Here is a 19808-nt window from a genome sequence, read left to right as displayed (position 1 = left end):
CAGGCAGGTGAGGCTCTAGGTCCAAACAACCAACCAACCACACAACAGCAGCAACGAACACCGGAACACAAAACAAAGATAGAAATCAATGCATGGGCCGGAAAGGTGGCTCAGTGGTTAAGAGCACCGACTGCTCTTCCAGAGGTACTGAGTTCAAATCTCAGCAACCACATGGTGGCTCACAACCGTCTGTGATGAATTCTGATGCCCTCTTCTGGTGTGTCTGAAGACAGCGGCAGTGTACTCACATACATAAAATAAATAGATCTTTTAAAAAAATCAACGTACAAAAAAAAAACATTACTTTTCTGTACACCAATATGAACCTGCAGAGTTAGAAATCACAAGACTCCAACTCACAGTAGCCTGAAAACACACAAACACACACACACACACACACACACACACACAAACACATGCACACATAAAAAGCAAGAAAGCAGCCAACCAAAGAAAGAACAAACAAATAAAAACCTTAGAAATAAATCTAACTGAGGAGGAGCAAGGCTCTGCCATGAGACCATGGAATGACGGAAGTGAGAAACCTAAAATGGGAAGAAATCCTGTGCTCACGGAGCAGGGAAATCATCCCATGCTCACAGAATGGGGAAACCATCCCATGCTCACAAAATGGGGAAACCATGCTGTGCTCACAGAGTGGGGAAACCATCCCATGCTCATGGAGCAGGGAAACCATCCCGTGCTCATAGGAGCGGCAGAATTAGTGCTGCAAAGATTAAAAGATATCTGCATATTTGACTGCAATCCCTATAAAATTCCAATGTCATACTTTATAGAAATGGGAAAAATTAATTCTTTTTTTTTGTAAAGATTTATTTATTTATTATATATAAGTACACTGTAGCTGTCTTCAGATACACCAGAAGAGGGCATCGGATCTCTTTACAGATGGTTGTGAGCCACCATGTGGTTGCTGGGAATTGAACTCATGACCTCTGAAAGAGCAGTTGGGTGCTCTTAACCGCTGAGCCATCTCTCCAGCCCCGAAATGGGAAAAATTAATTCTAAAATCCACATAAAGCACAAAAGACCCTGAGTAGAAAGTACGATGCCATATTCAAAATTATACTATAGAGTTCAAAACAGTGTGGCACTGCACACAAACATCCAAAGAACAGGCTCCAATTAATAACTAGGTGAATAAACTGACCAGTGGAGTAGGACACGGGACCAGAAATAGACCCATAGAGCCACAGTCATCGGACAAAGTCATCCACAATGGTTCTAGTTCGCTGTCTGTTGTCTTGATAAAGACGGTTCCTGAGTCATGGTCCATTGAAGGAAACCAAGGGAAGAACTCAAGAAGGATAGGAACCCAAAGGCAGGAATTGAGGCAGAAGCCATGGAGAAGTGTTGCTTCCTGGCTTGCTCTATTTGCTTTCTTATATAACGCAGGTCCACTTGTCCAGGGGTGGCAGCACCTCCAGCAAGCTGGGCTCTCCACATCAACCATCAATAAGAAGTGCTCCCAAGACTTGCCTACAGGCTGATCTGACGAGAGCATTTTCTTAATCACTTTCTCTCTTCTCAGATGACTATAGCTTGTGTCCAGCTGACAAAAAAACAAAAAACAAAACAAAACCCTGAAATAGTGACAAAAACATACAATGGAGAAGGTGGTCTCTTAAATGCAGGGGTTGCTACATATCCACGTGTAGAGGAATGAGATAATATCCCTGTCTCTTACCCTATAATGAACCATCTCAAATGTTTCAAAGACCTCCAGTGTAAGATCTGAAACTCTACAGAGTATATAAGGAACTCAAAAAAAAAACAAACAAACAAAAAAAAAACTAAACAACCAAAGAATAAACAAACAATCCAGCTAGTGAGTGAACAAATAAACGGATCAAGACATTTCTCAAAAAAAAGAAAAAGTACACACAGAAGATTTATCTCTAGGATATTCAACTCATACCACATGAAGGTCATACCTCAATGTCATTCACTGTTAGAATGAGTACCATTGAGAAATCAGACAGCAATGCTGGAGATGAGAAAGAAAGAGCATAAGGGGAAAAAGCCCTGTGGTGGTTGGACTAGGAATGACCTCCACTGGCTCAAACATTTGAATGCTTGGTCCTTAGGAAGACACTTGAATGCTTGGCCCTGGTTGACAGGGTTAGGAGATGTGGCCTTGCTGGTGGAAGTGTCACTGGGGCTGAGCTTTGGGGCTTTAGATGCTCAAGCCAAGCCTAGCAAATGTCACTCTCTCTTCCAGGTACCTGCCAATCCAGATGTAGAACTCTCCTCTACCTCTCCAGCAGCACCATGTCTGCCTATGTGCTGCCGTGCTTCTTTGGCATGATACAGAAGTACACCTCAGAACTGTCAGCCAGCCCCACTTAAATGTTGTCCTTTCTAAGAGTTGCTGTGGTCATGGCGTTTCTTCACAGCAATGAAACCCTGTGACAAACCATTACAGGCCGTTATGTGAATTAGTTTATGCGTTATAGAAGTCAGTATAGAATTTCCTGAGAGTAGAATTATGGCAAAATCCTGTCGACTACCTTGGTATACACCTGAAGGAAACGGTGTGCTACTGTCTGCACTCCTGCATTTAACACAGCCCATTCACGAGAACACACAAAATGCGGATAAAGAAAGAAACTGCGTCACTTACAGGAAATTGAATGGATAATAACTGGCAAAACGATCACACTTTCTCTGTATGTAGGATCTAGATTTTTTTTAAAAAAAGATATGAAAGTAATGGGGGATTCACCAAGCCAGCTCAGTCAGTCAACGGGGTTCAAGGGAAGGAGTGAGGACTGAAAAGACAGAGACAATTAGACAAACACTATCACATGACTCCAGACGGTGCTGAGGCTGAAGCAGGTTCGTCTTCTCCAACCTGCTTTTATATCATCCCCAAAAACACGGTCAATTCTTAGATCAAAGACAAAGTAGTCAAGTGAAGTAGTAAACAAAGAGATCACACAAGGAAGTCATCAAGCAGAGTCCTTGCACAAGGTAACAATTAAGTGAAGTAGGATGCAAAGAGATCACACAAGGGAGTAATTCAATAAAGTAGCAAACAAAGCCCTATGGCCACTGTTTCTAATATTCTTATCTGAGCCTACTTTCTTGTCCAAGAACAGTGACAAATGCCAAATTCCTAGAAGCAGCACCACAAGCTCTCAACATCTCCCTCTTTTTTATTTCACGAACAAGGCTGCAGCTGTCTTAAGTGATTCTGACAAGCGTGCCCTCCTTACCCGTCTTGGAATATACATTTAAAAAGAAAGAAACATGTACTTCTGTCTTAGGTTGCTAAGGCACTGTACAGAAAATTTGGATGCCAGCCCATTAGATTAATAACTCTGTCTGGGGAATCCATTTCTAGTTTCGAGTGAGGTAATTTGGCTGCCAACATGTCAGTGTTGTTAAAGGCAAGTTTTATCACAATGGGCAGGTATTCCGAGGACAAGGAGGGCTAGCATGATCAAGCTATACAACCCATTCTTGAGGCTTGACCAAGATGGAAATACTGATCTTAAGCCATGAATCAGATGACCAAAAGAAAAGAAATGCCACCCATTCCTGGGCTGAGTTTACTTTGAGCTTTGCATTCCTTAAATTCATGATCTCCTTATGCAAAGTTAAACTATCAGAGAGGTGTTAGAATTATGCCAAATACCCTGAATTTTCCATTGGTATTTAGCATGACACTCTAGATGACTTCTTAAATGCAGAACCTTCTCTCCAACAGTTTAAACAGTATCAATAAGAGCTCCAGTTTGTTGTTCTACATGTCTATCTGAATCTTCTTGAACACTCAGCATTAGAAACATTTTTTTTTTTTTTTGCTAGCTGACTAACAAAAGTATCTCTCTTAGCTTCCTGTGTCAAAACAATTGCAGAAGCAGTGGTGCTGATAATAATGTAATCAAAGCTGCTACACCAGCAATAATCAAGCCCACTATCCTCTTGCTTCTGCTCAAAGTCTGACTCACTTCTTCTAGTACTTGCAAGTCTTTTTCAGAATACCCAGGTCTGTTAATACTCACAGGCAGGGGCTGGTGAGATGGCTCAGTGATTAAGAGCACTAACTATTCTTCTAGAGGTCCTGGGTTCAATACCCAGCAACCACATGGTGGCTCACAACCATCTATAATGGGATCTGATGCCCTCTTCTGGTGTTTCTGAAGACAGCTACAGTATACTCACACATAATAAATAAATAAATAAATAAATAAATAAATAAATAAATAAATAAATAAAAATAAAAATACTCACAGGCAATAATACAAAAGCTGATTGATAGAGCACCGTAACGGAATTCCAGATTTCAGTACATTAACACAATTGGAAAGAGTACAATCAACACAACTCATGTTAAATACTGTAGAAGAAACAAAAGTAACTTTAACATGACCAGTCAATAAAAGATTCCAGTTTTGAGGAAACAGAAATACACCCATCATTTGTACTATTCTTCACAAAACAGACAGAAATCCCATCACCAAATGCATTGCAAGTCATGGTCTTACTATAAGTTGGCTTCTCCATCCAGGGAGATCCAAGTACGAGAATCTCTGGTCTCGACCACACTGCTGGATATATCAGTGGTGGGTCAGGAACATAGGCCCAATACAGCTTCCCTGTCGTCATTGTCGGGCACTCAGCAAGCTCACAGTCAGCATCATTCTTTGTCCCAGCATCAGCATGTTTCGCCAGTCACTCTGGCAGCTAGCACACTCCTTCTGCATCCTGCAAAAAAACCACAAACACACCCTCTTCCCCATATCAATACCTGATCAGGATCATGCCATATGTCCTTCCATTTCACCTAGACATAAATATGCCGAGTTGTAGGGTGCCATAGACCCTTGGCATCCAAATTTTTAAAAAATTTAAACAAAAGAACATGATTAAAATAAATTTGTCGCGTATGGGGACCACATCTTCTTAATTTTGTGAAGTTATTATTTTAATGTTCCGTGGGACTGTTCCACAATACCTTGTCCCCAAGGACTATAAGGAATCCCAGTAATATGAGTAATATTAAATTGTTGACAAAAAGTCTCAAATGCTTGACTGCAATAACCAGTTCCATTATCTGTTTCAATCTGATTTGGTACACCCAGCGTAGAGAAACAATGTAGGCAATGAGTAATTACGTTTTTAGTTGCTTATCCCATTAAAGCAGTTGCAACAAGAAAACCTGAGAAGGTATCAACAGTACATATTTTACTTTTCCAAAATCAGAAATATGGGTAACATCCATGTGACGGTTTGCATATGCTTGGCCCAGGGGGTGGCACTATCAGAAGGTGTGACTTTGTTGGAGGAAGTGTGTCACTGTGGGGTGGGCTTGGAGACCCTCCTCCTAGCTGCCTGAGGGTGCTCAGTCTGTTCCTGGCTTCCTTCAGGTGAAGATGTAGATCTCTCAGCTCCTCCTGCACCATGCCTGCCTGGACTCTGCCATGCTCCCGCCTTGATGATAATGGACTGAACCTCTGAACCCGTAAGCCAGCCCCAATTAAATGTTGTCTTTTATAAAACTTACATTGGCCATGGTGTCTGTTCACAGCAATAAGACCCTAACTAAGACAATCCATTTGCCATAATTAATTAGGTATGAGTCCTTGAGGATTAACACCAGTATGTGGTGCAGGAAGAAATTGAGGACACTGAGGACAAATCTTTACAATTTGACGTGCATATTCTCTAGAAATTCCAAATTGTTGTCTCAAGCTATTACTATTTTGATGATGTAAAGAATAAGAATGTTTGGCTAATTTAAGGAACAGTACATTCTCTTAAATTAAGATGTATTTATATAAATAATTGCAAAATTTGAGAATTAATAGTATCTAAAAAAGGAACAGTCTCAAGCAAACCATAAGCTATATATTGGCTATCAGTATACAAATTAAAAGCTTAATTTTTCAATATTTCAAGAACAGTGGCTACAGAACACAATTCAATTACTTGTGCCTGAAGCAGAAGGAAACCCAAGAGAATGAACATATGATCCAATTACATATGCCACTTTCCCATTAGATGAGCTGTCTATAAATACAGTAAGCGCATTCTCTACGGGCTGCATGTGTAAATTTACAGGAAATACAAGAGTATGTATAGAAGCAAGTTATAATAACTTGTCTTTTGGATAATGATTATCAATTTTTCCTGGAAAGTTTGCACATACAATAGGCCATATATCAGTATTCTGCAATGACCAATTTAATTGCTGTTTGGAATAAGGAATAAATATTTTATCATGTTCTTTCTCAAAATACATTTGTGATTCTATCCTGTAATTCTGTATTAACACAGCAATAGCTTCATAATAAGGCGTTCAAACTTTACTTGGAGATGAAGAAAAATGAGTCCACATTAATGGTCCCTTTTGACAAAGAACTGCTGTGGGTGCATGAGAAGTAGAAAGAACCAAACAGTCAACAATTGATCATAGTATCTGTTGTTGACTAATAGCTTCCTCTACTTTCTACAAAGCTATTCATCCCTCAGCAGTTAATTGTTGAGGGGAATTAGGATTTGCATCCCCCTCGAGGATATCAAACAGAGGTTTAAGCTCTCCCATGGTGAGCCTGAGGTGAGGTCTTAGCCAATTAATATCTCTTAGCTTTTGAAAATCATTTATTTAAAGTAAGTAGATTATCTTTTCTTATTTGAATTTTCTGTGCCACAATTTGTTTAGGATATAACTGATGCCCCAAATATTGAAACAGATATTGCCTTTGAATTTTTTTCTGGAGCAACAACTAATCAGACTCCTTCAGAGGGAATCAGCTATCAAAATATCATCCATATAATAAATACAATACACAGAAGGATACAAAGTCCTAACTTGTATTGAAGCAGCAACAAATTTTGACATAATATAGGGATATTAACCATTACCCGAGGTAAAACTTTCCAATGATATTGCTTCATGGGTTCTTTAAATTACAGGCAGGCATACTAAATGCAAACCTTTTACAATCATCAGGACACAAAACAATAGTATAAAAACAATCCTTTAAATCTATAATTATTATATATGTTTTTTTGGAATGGCAGATGGGGTAGGTAAGCCAGCTTGTAATGCCCCCTTAAGTTCCATAGTTTCATTAACCTTTGATCAATCTTGCAATAATCTCCAATTGCCTGACTTTTTTTTCTTAATTACAAACATAGGTGAGTTCGAGGGGGAATTGGAAAATTCAGTATGGCTAGCTTGCAATTGCTCCTGCACTAGCTGTTGAATGGCCAGAATGTTTTTCTGAAGAGACCACTGATCCACCCATACAGGAACATCACTCTCCAAGTAATTTTATCTGCATAGAGTGGAGGCTTCTCAATGGTCTCCACTAAAAATACCCTGGCCTGGTTTTCCTTCCCTGGGGGGTAACTATAAGGGTAACTAATTTTTCCTGATCTTGTTTTCCAAATCCTTGGATAACCACAATCACACATTTGTTGTGTAACTTTGTTTTTTGGACATATAAAAGGATTCCCATGTCCTTCATTATATCTCTTCCCCACAAATTAACAGGCAGGTTGGAAACAATGTAAAGTTTAAAACATCCTTACTGAGTGTGATGGTTTGCACATGCTTGGCCCAGGGAATGGCACTATTAGAAGGTGTGGCCTTGTTGGAGGAAGTGTGTCACCGTGGGGTGGACTTGGAGACTCTACTTCTAGCTGCCCAAGAATCAGTCTGTTCCTGGCTTCCTTCAGGTGAAGATGTAGAACTCTCAGCTCCTCCTGCACCATGCCTGCCTAGATGCTGCCATGTTTCTGCCTTGATGGTAATGGACTGAACCTCTGAACCTGTAAGCCAGCCCCAATTAAATGTTGTCCCTTATAAAAGTTGCCTTGGTCGTGGTGTCTGTTCACAACAATAAAACCCTAACTAAAACAGTGACCTTCCTCATCTTCCCAGTGTAAGAGATCAGGGCTTTGCTCGGGACTCTGACTTTGCCCAGGACTCTGACTTTGCCCCCTCCCTTGTAATTGAGTAATGGTAGTTGTTTTAGGCCGAGATCTAGGCCAGTGAATATAAATCATATTATATTCACATACAGATATATCTGCTCCTGTATCCAGCAGCCCTGCAATGTCTTTTCCATTTTTTTTCTTAAAACTAATTCAGGTCTTTCAGCTTTTATCACCTGGACCTGATGAGCATCTGAAGAACCAAATCCTTTTGCTCCTCGAACATTAGCTTTAACCTTACTTTCATCATAACCAATGGCACAAGGAGTAACTGAGCAACTCTCTGTCTGGGTTAAGAAATATGGGTAGGTGAAGAAGTCATAATTTTAATTTCCCATGTATAATCTGCATCTAGAACTCCTGGGGCGATCATCAATCCTGTCACAGTGGCCCTGCTTCTTCCTAGTAACAATTCTATGTTCCTGACAACAACGGACCGCATATTCCAGTAGGAAGGGCCTGCACCCCCACTTCAGGAGTTAATACTGTGTAGGTGGAGGGACCCAGGTCCAGTCCTGTGCTGTCTGGGTGTGGCTCCAAAGATCCTGAGAGGATTGTTTTGCTGAGGAAAGAACTGCATTGCCCCATAACATTGTTTCGGGGCCTGGGGCTGGCTCCCTCTCCTGTTTCTCTGAGGAAGAAGATTTCCTAAGTCATCTTAGACCTGCACTCATTAGCCTGATGAGTCCCTCTCTTGCATCTAGGACAGAGTCCTTGTTTTCTCTCATTACTATTTTCCTTAGTTCTTTTTGGACAATTTCTCACTTGATGCCCTGTCTGTCCACACCAAAAAACAAAACAAAACAAAACAAACAAACAAAAAAAAAAACCCTTCCAGGAGGCCCATTAACCCTCCTCTTTCCTTTTCCTGTCTGTTGAAACAAAACTTGCTGTATAGTTTTTCCCTGTAGTTCGGCAGCCAGGTCCACACCCTGCATATAAGAGGGACCAAAGTCAGAACACAGTCTAATATAGTCGGCAATGGTTCCAATCTTTCTATAAGGTCTTATGGCAGCCTGACAGGCCGTGTTTGCGTTCTCAGAAACCAACTGTTTTACTAAAAGCATTCCGGCATTAGCATCTCCAAACACTCTGCCTGCCGCTTTCATCAACCTATCAACAAACTCCCGAAAAGGCTGGTCAGGTCCCTGCCTTACTCTTGAGATACCTTGAGACAAACCCCCTTCCATAGCAGCAGTGCCAATTCGAGCATAAGTACCAGGATTAAATTGTTACTGATTCTGAGTATCCTATTAACCTTCTCCTGCTAACATCTCATAAGTAACTGGATTGTTAGCTCTAGCATTTAACTCTGCTGTCTGCTGGCATTTTTTTTTTTAAGAAAAAATTAGTTTTCCATAACATAATCTCCTCATCCCAAACATGCACGAGCTGCTTCCCTAGGTTGACTCACACCACGTGTTGTTGTCTAAAATCGCTCCAACCCTAGGTTACCAGTGCTAAGACAACTTTCTGTTACCAATATTACAAATTTTTAATCATACCTAATAACTTACAAGCCAGTAGTCTATAACCAAGACATGCAGAACATGTTTACACGTCTAAACAAACATGAAGTTGCCACACCTTTACTTATTTAAACTAGAAAAAATTCTCTTGCTTTTTCTAGCTATAATTTCAAGGGAGGAGCACCTGTCGAAACCGATACACAGTCGCAGAGATTTTTCTAGGAGAAGCAGCCATCAGCTTCCTTACTATGGAAGCCGAGAAGCTGCTGGAGCCTTTCAGAGCAGTTTGCACAGGCAATCAGCTCCTGGCAGGGCTTCTCCAGCTATGCCGGGCTCCTAGCTACAGGTTCAGGGGAACTTACCAGTTTTTATAACATGAAAGACAGAGCAACAGTCACGCGACAAAACAAAAGCAGACATAAACTGACAGACACGGACAGATTGGCACGCCAAGGACAGATAACAGACAGAAAGGGAAGAGAATTATATGTGCCAAAGGGACCCAGATATCCTTCCTAAGTTACCCAGAACCAGAACTAAGCATCCCCCCAGAAGGAGCAGGAAGTCTCCTGACCTCCTCTTGCCCCTAGGAGAGCTCTGAAACAGCTTACATTCATCTTCTTTCTCTTTCACCAAAGCGTCCCAGACAGAGGGGACAACTGCTTTTCTGAAACCCATTCTCTGTCTCATGTCCAGGGTTAAATTATCTCTGATCAGGATCCAAAGACTAAAAGCGTCTATGAAAATTATCTTCACTCCTCTATATTTTAGCATAACTCTAAACACATACACAAAATATGTGGAAAGCCGCAATAACATTCGCCATCACAAGATGGCGCTGGCTTCCGCTGTGCCAGCCCGACTTCCTTTCAGGAAACTAGCTGTGTGCGCATGTGCCAGAGTGTGTTCGCGCCAAGTCTTTGCCCACCCCGGGGCGTGCCAGTGAGATCATGGGTAAGCGACCAATCAGGCGTGGACACGCCGTGCTAGGGTTTTATAAGCAGCACCTTTCTGGGCCCCGGTCTCTCCTCTTCAAGATGTAATAAACGCATTGCTACAGAAGGATCCTGGTGTCTGCGTGTCGTTCTTGCTGGCGAGACGTTGGGCGCGCAACAAAAATACATTCTACCATTTACCTTGTCCCTTTTTACAAGGTTTATTCACCACTGGCCCAAATCCCTTTTTTATATATTTGGTTGTGAGCCTAGCCTTTAACGGCTGAGCCATCTCTCCAGCCCCCAAATCCCTTTTTTATTTTCCTTCATCTTTCCTTTTCCTGAGGTGTCCTTTGCTGTGTCCCCTTCACTTGAGCTCCAGCATTGAGGCACCATCTGACCAAGTCAGTCAACAGGGTCCAAGGGAGGGAGTGAGGATTGAAATGACAGAGACAATTAGACAAACATTGTAACAGGACTCCAGACAGTGCTGAGGCTGAAGCAGGTTTAGTTCTCTCCCGTCTGCTTTTATATCATTCTAGGTACATCCAAAAACCATGGTTAGTTCTTAGATCAAAGACAGAGTAATCAATCAAAGTAGTAAACAAAGAGACCACACAAGATAGCAATTAAGTAGTAAACAAAGCCCTATGGTCAATTTCTAATATTCTTTTTTTTAGATTTTAATTAATTAATTAATTAATTAATTTACAAGTACACTGTAGCTGTTGTCTTCAGACACACCAGAAGAGGGCATTGGATCCCATTACAGATGGTCGTGAGTCACCATGTGGTTGCTGGGAATTGAACTCAGAACCTCTGGAAGAGCAATCAGTGCTCTTAACCGCTGAGCCGTCTCTCCAGCCCTGTTTCTAATATTCTTATCCGAGCCTATTTCTTTGTCTGAGCCCAGTGAAAAAAAATGCCAAATTCCTAGAAGCAGCACCAAAAGCTCTCAACCGGGGGATTATTTGAGGAAGTAAAGACAAAGGACAGGAAGACAGGAGGGGGATGGGTGTCGATGATTGAATTGGAATGTATATGTCTAAGTTGATGAAAATATCATAATGAAACCCTAATAGAAAACACATACTCAATCAAAAATGGGGGTGGGGACTGGAGAGATGGCTCAGTGGTTAAGAGCATTTACTTTCCTGCAGAGACCCAGGTTAGGTTCCCAGCACCCACAGTAGGCCACAGCCATCCATTGGATCAATTTCAGGAGATCCGATGTCTACCTGTGTAGGCACCAGGAGTGCATTCACACCGCGCTCAGACATAAGTACAGGTAAAACATGCATAAAGTAAAATAAATAAATCTTTGAAAAGTAGTTATTAAAACCAATACAGTGAGCTAATTTTACTTAATCTTATATTTAATTTAGCATTAACCCAAAGTAACTTCAGAGGCCAAGCACCAAATATGTATTTCAATAAAACGTTATAATTGAGCAACAGCTGATCAAATGTAATTTAGATGTTATTTTACAGTGACATTTTTCTAAATGTGATTATTCGGAGTGTGATGGTGTACACCCGCTGTCCTTGGAAGCTGAGAGCTGAAGTCAGTCTGCCCTGCGTAAGTATGGCCCAATCTCCAACAAAACTGACTTTGGATCTCCTGATGGCAAGATGCCTTCATTCCTTTTATTATTTCCCTTCATAGCAAGCATGAAACCTGCCTTATTGAGCTTTGAAAAACAATGTTATCGGGTTTTTAAAAAACCAGGTCTTACTATGTACTGTCCAGGTTAGCTTTGAAACTATGATCCTTCTACTCCACTCAGCTGCCTGCAGGCTGAGATTCCAAGTGTGAGGCAGGCATCACACTTATCAGAACAGTCTCAGTGGGTTTTCCAGTTTTTGGTTTTGTTTTGTTTGATTGACCTTGCTCTGTAGATCAGGCTGGCCTTGAACTCACAGAGACTCGCTTGCTGTTGCCTCCCGGCGTTGGGATTAATATCATGTGTCATCACTTCCGGCCCTACTTAGTACATTGTCAACCCATGGCTGCAAGCTTTCAGAGAAGTCAAACATGAAATTTGGGAAAAAACTAATAAACTACTCAGGATAAATGCTCATTATTTAAATTTTCTTTTTACTATTTTGTGTGTATGTTTTGTCAACATATATGTCTGTGCCTTATATGCATAGTGTCCTGGGAGGCCAGAGAGTGTCAGAACCCCTGGAATTGGAGATACACATAGTTGGAAGTCACCATGTGGATGCTGAAGGTTGAACCCAGGCCCTCTGGAAGAGCCTCGGTGCTATTAACCACTGAGCCATTGTTTCAGCCCCTGTTGCTGTTATTTTAAAAAAATGACTTATTTATCTACTTTAATTTTTCATGTGCATTAGTGGTTTGCCCCATGTATGCCTGTGTGAGGGTGTCAAATCACTTGGAGCTGGATTACAGCTGTGAGCTGCCGGACAGGGGCTGGGAATTGAACTCTGGTCTTCTGGAAGAGCTGTCATCCCTCCAGCCTTATCGCTGGCATTTTTGATCATTCTCATGAGCTGGTTTCAGGAAATGGACAATGTTGAAGCCCGGTTCCCTGACACAACATACCTGGCAGCGTTTTTATTATTGCTGACACAGGAAAAGAGCTTGACTCAGAACAGGGTCAAGTTGAATACATACCGTTATGTTCTGAGGGTTTTTTAAAAGACATTCCACAGCCATAAGCTCCTCTTAGGACCAATCAGGATAAAGGTCAGTTAGAACCGTTTTGTCAAGCCAGCCAAAATAGCGTGAGTCAGAGCCGACCACTGGGCAGTGGTGTTTCCTGCACCTGCACATGAGCTCATTGTGGTTTTTGCCCTGGAAAACATTTGGGGCTGTAGTCTTAGCTCCTGAGTCTAAGGCTGCATCAGTATCAGTCAGTCTTGGGGTGTGCATTCAGTAAACTATGCTCGTTTAACTGAGATTGAGCGTGGCGATTCCTGGACAGCAACAGACAACGTATAGACTAAGCTTTACCCGAAGAATGAATTATTTGTATGTGCACTGAGTATTTGCCTGTGTGTATGTCTGTGCACATGTGTGCAGTACTCACAGGGGACATGTGAAGGGTGTCAGATCTCCTTGAACTGGAGTTTGTTATTAGCCACGTTTCAGATGCTGGGGACTGAACCAGGGTCCTCTGGAAGAACTGACAGCGCTCTTAAACACTGAGCCATCTGCCAAGTTCCCCAGGAGTGTCCTTATGTCAGGACTTTAAATCACATGTTAAGTTTGAAAGGAGAAGGCTTGGTGAGGGGAGGTGGCTTAGTAGGTAGGGTGCATTCCTGGTGCACTTAAAAGCCCTGGGTTCCACTTGAAGCACTGCATAGCCTGTTGGTGTGCATGTCTGCAAGTCCTGCACTCGGGAGACAAAGGAGGGTCAGAAGTCATGCTTGACTACAAAGCAAGTTACAGGCTAGCCTGGGGTATACAAGGTCTTAGAGGGCAGGAGGAGAAGCAAGACTTCCTCAGGGTAGAGCTGTTTCTTTAGTATGTGCTTCCCTTGGAGATAATTAACCTGTCACACTTACTCATTTCTCCCTCAGTAAGGACAGTACTGGAAGCTGAAACTTAGTTCTTTATATGTTTAGCTACCTGGTGAGTCTCAGCTTCCACTGCCTCCCTCCATTAAATGTCATGGTCGTCTGTCTGTCAGTAGCCCATAACTGAAAGCAAAATAATGAACAGGATACAACACAGAGAGAATCAAAGAGAAAGTTGATTTGGCCAGAAGCAGGATCAAGCCTTTAGTAGAGGAAATGACACTAGACAGGAATTTGGAGCACTCAGCAAAAGAAAGCCAAAGACAGGGCTTTTAATACCTCAAGAAGGGATGCTCTGTGAGTGGTGTGTGTGTGTGTGTGTGTGTGTGTGTGTGTGTGTACGGGCGCATGTGAGCGTGCACACTGCAGTTGGTGCTCAATACAGACAGCAAAGGAAAGAGACGAGTAGCAGTCAATCTGCAAAGAAGGTTGGGTTTGAATTTGTAGACTTGACTCCAACTTCACTGTGCAATGGACTGACTGTCAATGGCATGTCCTTAGTCCCATTCTAAGTTCTAAAATCCCAACTCGGGAGGCCCTGGGCTGGGCTTTAGAGGTTTGTGAAGACCTGGGAAATAGAAGGTTGAGATGGCTGTTATGGCTACAAAGCCCAGGCTGAGCTGGCACGTACAATCTGTTCCCAGCTGGACTACAAGAATAAATTATGACAACCTAAATTACATTTTACTAAACAGAGATGGGAAGATTTAAATGTAAAGACAAAGAGTCACTTATCTCAGCAAGAGAGAGGTAGGCCAAGAGGATCACAGTCAACCTAGACATTATCAATACCTAAGTTCAAAAACAATTCATTTAAATACCAAATAGTTCGTTTATTCTCTCTGGGTTTTTGTGTACATACTTCTAATTCATGTGTATGTTCATGTTTTGTTTTGTTTTGTTTTTGAGACAAGGTTTCTCTGTAAAGCCATGGCTGTCCTGTAACTCGATCTTCAGACCAGGATGGCCTTGAACTCTGCCTCCTGAGTGCTGGGATTAAAGGCACACACCACCACCGCCCAGCTATGTTCGGATTCTTAACCTGATCTACAGTGTAGTTGTTTCATAAGGCTATCAAGACTTTACTTCTATCTCTAGACCGGACATCACTTCTTGGATGATAGATTTATCAATTGCTTAAAGTTAAACACATTGAAAACTGGCATTTTCCATTTCAAACCAGAATCCTGGGAACCAAAGACAACCCTTTCTCAGTCACCTCACCTCTATTTGAAGAGAGGACCTGCACTTCCTACCCAAAGTTCTGGGTCTCCCTTCTCCCCATGTCGCTGGCCACTGGCCCATAAGGGCCAAGGGAGCAGATTCAACAAACAGGGTTTTGAACATCCCCTGAATTTGAACGAAAATGACACTTGGATCAGCTTGGGGGACAGAGCAACTTTATTTGGTCTGAATCAAGGGTTATATAGTTTAGGGAAGAGGGTAGGCGTATCCAGGGAGGGCAAAGGTTATTGGCTGAGGACTAAGGTACTGAGATATCTCATTATCACGGGGAAGCACTCCAGGAATCTCAGGTGCTTGCTGACCTGGTTGTTATTTGGAGAAAGGAAGCTAAACCTGTAATCTCACCAAGGCTAAGTGACATCCCACAGGCAGAGGTTCTGGGAGAGAAGTTGCTGGTAGAGGGAGTCCCCCATTTTCCCCAGAGCTCAGAAGGCAATCAGAACAATGGGAGACTTCATTTGCAGGGTTTCTCCACAGCGAATGGAGCTTTTTTTTTTTTTTTTTTTTTTTTTTCCTTCCTTTTTTTTTCGGAGCTGGGGACCGAACCCAGGGCTTTGCGCTTGCTAGGCAAGCGCTCTACCACTGAGCTAAATCCCCAACCCCGCGAATGGAGCTTTAACGCATAAAAATTTAAACTGGCACAGAGAGCCTTTTAAACCCAGTTCAACATTTGGTTTATTAATTTAAGTGACCCCGATGGTTGTCCCCTACCTAAAGAGGCTGTCCCACTAAGTCACTTAACTAGAGATGGATAAAGGTCGGTAATGATGCCAAATTTGTGTTTTATCGCACTATGCTCATCAATATATGAAGAACATGGCCATAAAGCAACAAGTAGTACTTAGGAATACAGTGGCTCCCAGTCAGCGCTAAGCTGTGACACTATGAAAGGAAAGAGCTGAGTCCTTTGTAACTGAGACACAAGGTTGAGTTTTTGGAAAGCGGCAGGATGAATCTGACACTGGCCTGCCAGGAGCAACGAACAGGCTTACTTGAGTCTTTCACTGTATTCTCTACAGGTTTCACTGAGGGCTTTAGGTAGCATAAAAAATTATCAGTGGGACAGGCCAAGGCTTGCTAATGCCTGGTTCCAGCATTCCTGGGGCTGAGACAGGAAGTCGTGGATCGGGAATACATGTCAGAGGCTTTGGGGCTAGGGGAAATGTAGACGGGTAGGTAGTGAGTAGCCTAGCATGTGTGAGGCCTTGGTTTCCATTGTCATCCCTGAAAAAGCCAAGCAGAGTTAAGACCCTACCTCAAAAAACAAAACAAGACAACAACAACGAACCCACCCCACCCAACAAACACACTTCCCTATGCTGCTGTAAGCTACCCACATATGCCCACCAATGCATTGGGTAAACATATTAACCTAAGACTTCCAGTTGTTCTGTGAACAAAGTGTGTAACTGCTCACTTCACAGTGGATGTGATTCATCTGTGTTCCTAGGCCACAGTCATATCTGACCCAGAATGAACCATCTGTATTTCCTGGAGCAGGAGACATTTTCCTAGGACAGGCTTTTACTTTCACCATTCTTCCTTCCAGCAGAACCATAGTTCAGTGTTCCAACATACGGCTTTTAAAGAATTACGTTTGTAGACGTGGATCCTGTGGAGCCCAGCTTCCAGCTATGGCTTGAGTGCCATGTGTGTTTGTGTCACAAGCTCTTTATTGACTCAACTATCTCTCTAGCTCCTAAAATTCTTTTTTCAGTTACACTTCACGTCAGTTTAAGCTTTATTAGGAAGTATCTTACAGCCTAAAGATATCTGTATCCTGTAATTGTCAAATATCTACTGGACCACCATTTTCTAATGACATACATGAAAACTTCTCATATTCTAAGGAATCAACATGAGAGTCATTTGTTTTTAAAATGCTAACATAAACCTCAGAGTGTGTCTCAAAATCCCAGCACTTGGGAGGCTGAGACAAGGAGGATCTGCAGTTAATCAAGGCTGATTTCACTATATAACAAAGCTGAGCCCAGTCTGCGATGCAAGAGATCCTGGCCCAAAAATCAAAAACCAACCTGACAGAAATCACAAAGAGAACTTAAGCAGAAACAGTAAGTGCTAACACAACCTAATTAGTTACTCCAGCTCCCTTCAGTCTCATGGTTTCTCCATTCTTCTGTAAGCACGGGGAAAACATGTCCAACCCAATCCCTGAGTCTGAAATGTAGGCTTAGTGTTTATGGCTAGATCCTGAGCTCCCTCATCGGGTAGAAGGGAACACGGGACCCACCCCGGTCTCACTCTGTGGTGTTCTGGGATCGTGGAAGAGTAACACGGACAAAATGCTGAGTGCTGACCGAGGGCAGGTGCTGAGAACGGGCATGGCCATGATTTCCTCAGAAGGTACTCTCTAGTCTCATTTTTACCCTTTCGTAGAGTAACTCTCAACTATGCTGTACAGACTTCAAACCTCATGGTTTAAGTGATCAAATGCTGCGCTTCCCGGAGGCTTCCATGGACTCGACTACAGGCATGCAGCTTCATTCTTAAGCCTTCCTTCCCACTCCATGGTCATGTGATTGAACCCTACCCACAGCTCATGACGGAAAAGATAAGAATGAGGGGCTAGAGAGATGGTTCATCAGTTAAAGAGTGTACATCATTCTTCTAGAGACCTAAGTCAGTTCCCAGCAGCCATGCTGGACAGCTCACAATCTCCTGTAATTCTGGTTCCAGGAGGACCTGATGCACTCGTGTGCACATAACTCCACAGATACACACATACACATAATTAATACAAATCTTTCCTTAAGAATAAAAAACAATACGAGACGTAGCAGTGTAAAACTGTTTGTTTTTTTAATGGCAGGTCAACAAATATCCTGAAACATACATAGATTCTGATAGTCTTCTAACCCCAGTTGAATTCAAACTTGAAAGTAACACACTCGAGCTAAGGGAAGTCAATGTTGTTCCAAGGCACTTACTGAATCTCCATGACTAGACGAAAACAAGAACCATTAGGGTGAACAATTAGACAGTATATAATATAAAAATAACTTTTTGCTTACAATTTACAAAAGGTATTATTATTACACTCTTTGATCTCTGATAACCTGCAATGCTGGCTACACGAATCCAGCAAGTTTAAAATTCAGAAACAGTTTTCTAAAATTTCAGGGCAAATAATTTACAAGTAAGATACACAAAGACTTAAACCATGCAGAAATTCTTACATCTTCTGTTAATAATATTTTAGGACTTCAACTTTATCAAATTATATACCTACTTGCCCTGTACATATACAAAATAATGCATACATGATAAAACAGCAAAAGAGTAGTCCTTTAACTCAGTTTATCATAAAAGTATTACTATATTAACAGGTCTACAAGCAGCTTGTAACAGGGTTAAGAGACATTAAGGCAATAATACTTGAAGTTACAAAATAAACAATATGTAATACTTTCTCCTAAGTGTAGTATAAGGCAGGTAGATGGTCCCAGCAAAAAATATTAAGGTAACAATCTACACTGCTATCAGTCCCACATTTTAAAGATGGAATACTATAAATCTGGCTTTCAGTGGCACTTGAATTTTCCAGTATAATTTAAAGTGTCTTTTAACTCCCTGAATCATGTCCATTCTGAAGGTGGATCTCTTGGTCCTTTAGGTTTTCCACAGCGATTACCAAAACCTGTTGCCAAAAAAACAAAAAAACACAATAACAAATTAACATCCAAAAGGACTTCAAAAAAACATTTTTAAGAATGTATCTAAGAATACATGCATAGCTGTTCCCCCAAACAAAATTACCTGGGTCACCCCTACCAGTGCAACAGAACACCAGTTGCAGCCTCCCTTCCACCCTGTCCATGCCTCGTGGGTGCCACAGACCACCCCCCCTGGCCTCCCCTTCCCCAAGTCTCCAACACCAGCAAGCATTCTCCATAAGCATATCAGTGGAGCAGGCCAAAACAGGCAACACACAGCCATCACACTCTGAACATCTAGAAGAAACAGAAACCAAAGAACAAAACACCCACCCAACAAAGACAAGCCAGAAACCAGCACCTACATCTATAATCACTCCAAACTCAGATACCCGGATGCTAGCATAGAGAACACAGTAATAGCCAGGGCCAGGAATCCTACCATACCAGGCCCTGAATGCTTCAACATAGCTGAAGTATGATGTGAGCGCGAGCGCACGCACACACACACACACACACACACACACACACACACACACACACACACACACACACACAGAGAGAGAGAGAGAGAGAGAGAGAGAGAGAGAGAGAGAGAGAGAGAGAGAGAGAGACCTTAATTACAACTCTGTGAAGATGTTAGAGGTCCTTAAAGAGGAAATTAATAGATCAAAGAAAAGCCAGAAAAACACAAACAAAAATTGGACAAAAAGAAAGCCAAGGGGAAAAAACAAATAGACAGACAGATGAAGAAAACTAATAAAACTGTTCAAAACCTGAAAATGGAAACAGAAGCCATAAAGAAAACACAAACAGGGAATCCTGGAGATGGAGATTTAGGAATGTGAACAGGAAGCACAAAGGCAAGCTTCACCAACAGAATGTAAGCAACGGAAGATTATGTCAGTCACTGAAGGTAACAGAAGACCTAGATACCCCAGTCAAAGAAAACCTCTTATCTAAAAAAT

General features: G+C 41.9%; 1 protein-coding gene and 1 long non-coding RNA gene across 6 annotated transcripts in view; both read right to left on the bottom strand.

Annotated features, from left to right (window-relative positions):
- Positions 1 to 816: 816 nt before the first annotated feature.
- Positions 817 to 10741, bottom strand: LOC120102213 (uncharacterized). The gene is made up of 3 exons (XR_005503409.2): positions 4515 to 10741; positions 4261 to 4366; positions 817 to 1573 (listed from the first exon to the last, which is right to left on the bottom strand). It is a non-coding gene; the product is annotated as an uncharacterized LOC120102213 (long non-coding RNA).
- Positions 10742 to 17961: 7220 nt separating this feature from the next.
- The window catches only part of Ptpn12 (protein tyrosine phosphatase, non-receptor type 12), a 72014-nt gene continuing 70167 nt past the window's right edge, over positions 17962 to 19808 (bottom strand). For 4 of the 5 annotated variants that reach the window (XM_006235868.5, XM_063285423.1, XM_006235870.3 and 1 more), the window contains one exon: positions 17962 to 18824. In XM_006235868.5, the coding sequence (XP_006235930.1) occupies positions 18763 to 18824 (62 nt within the window). In that variant the 3' untranslated portion in view covers positions 17962 to 18762. The remainder of the gene's footprint in view (positions 18825 to 19808) is intronic. The other variant, NM_057115.2, reaches the window with a different exon arrangement.

This window comes from Rattus norvegicus, chromosome 4 (assembly GCF_036323735.1).
Source record: "Rattus norvegicus strain BN/NHsdMcwi chromosome 4, GRCr8, whole genome shotgun sequence".
NCBI lineage: Eukaryota > Metazoa > Chordata > Mammalia > Rodentia > Muridae > Rattus > Rattus norvegicus.
This window is presented reverse-complemented; position numbering and strand designations above follow the sequence as displayed.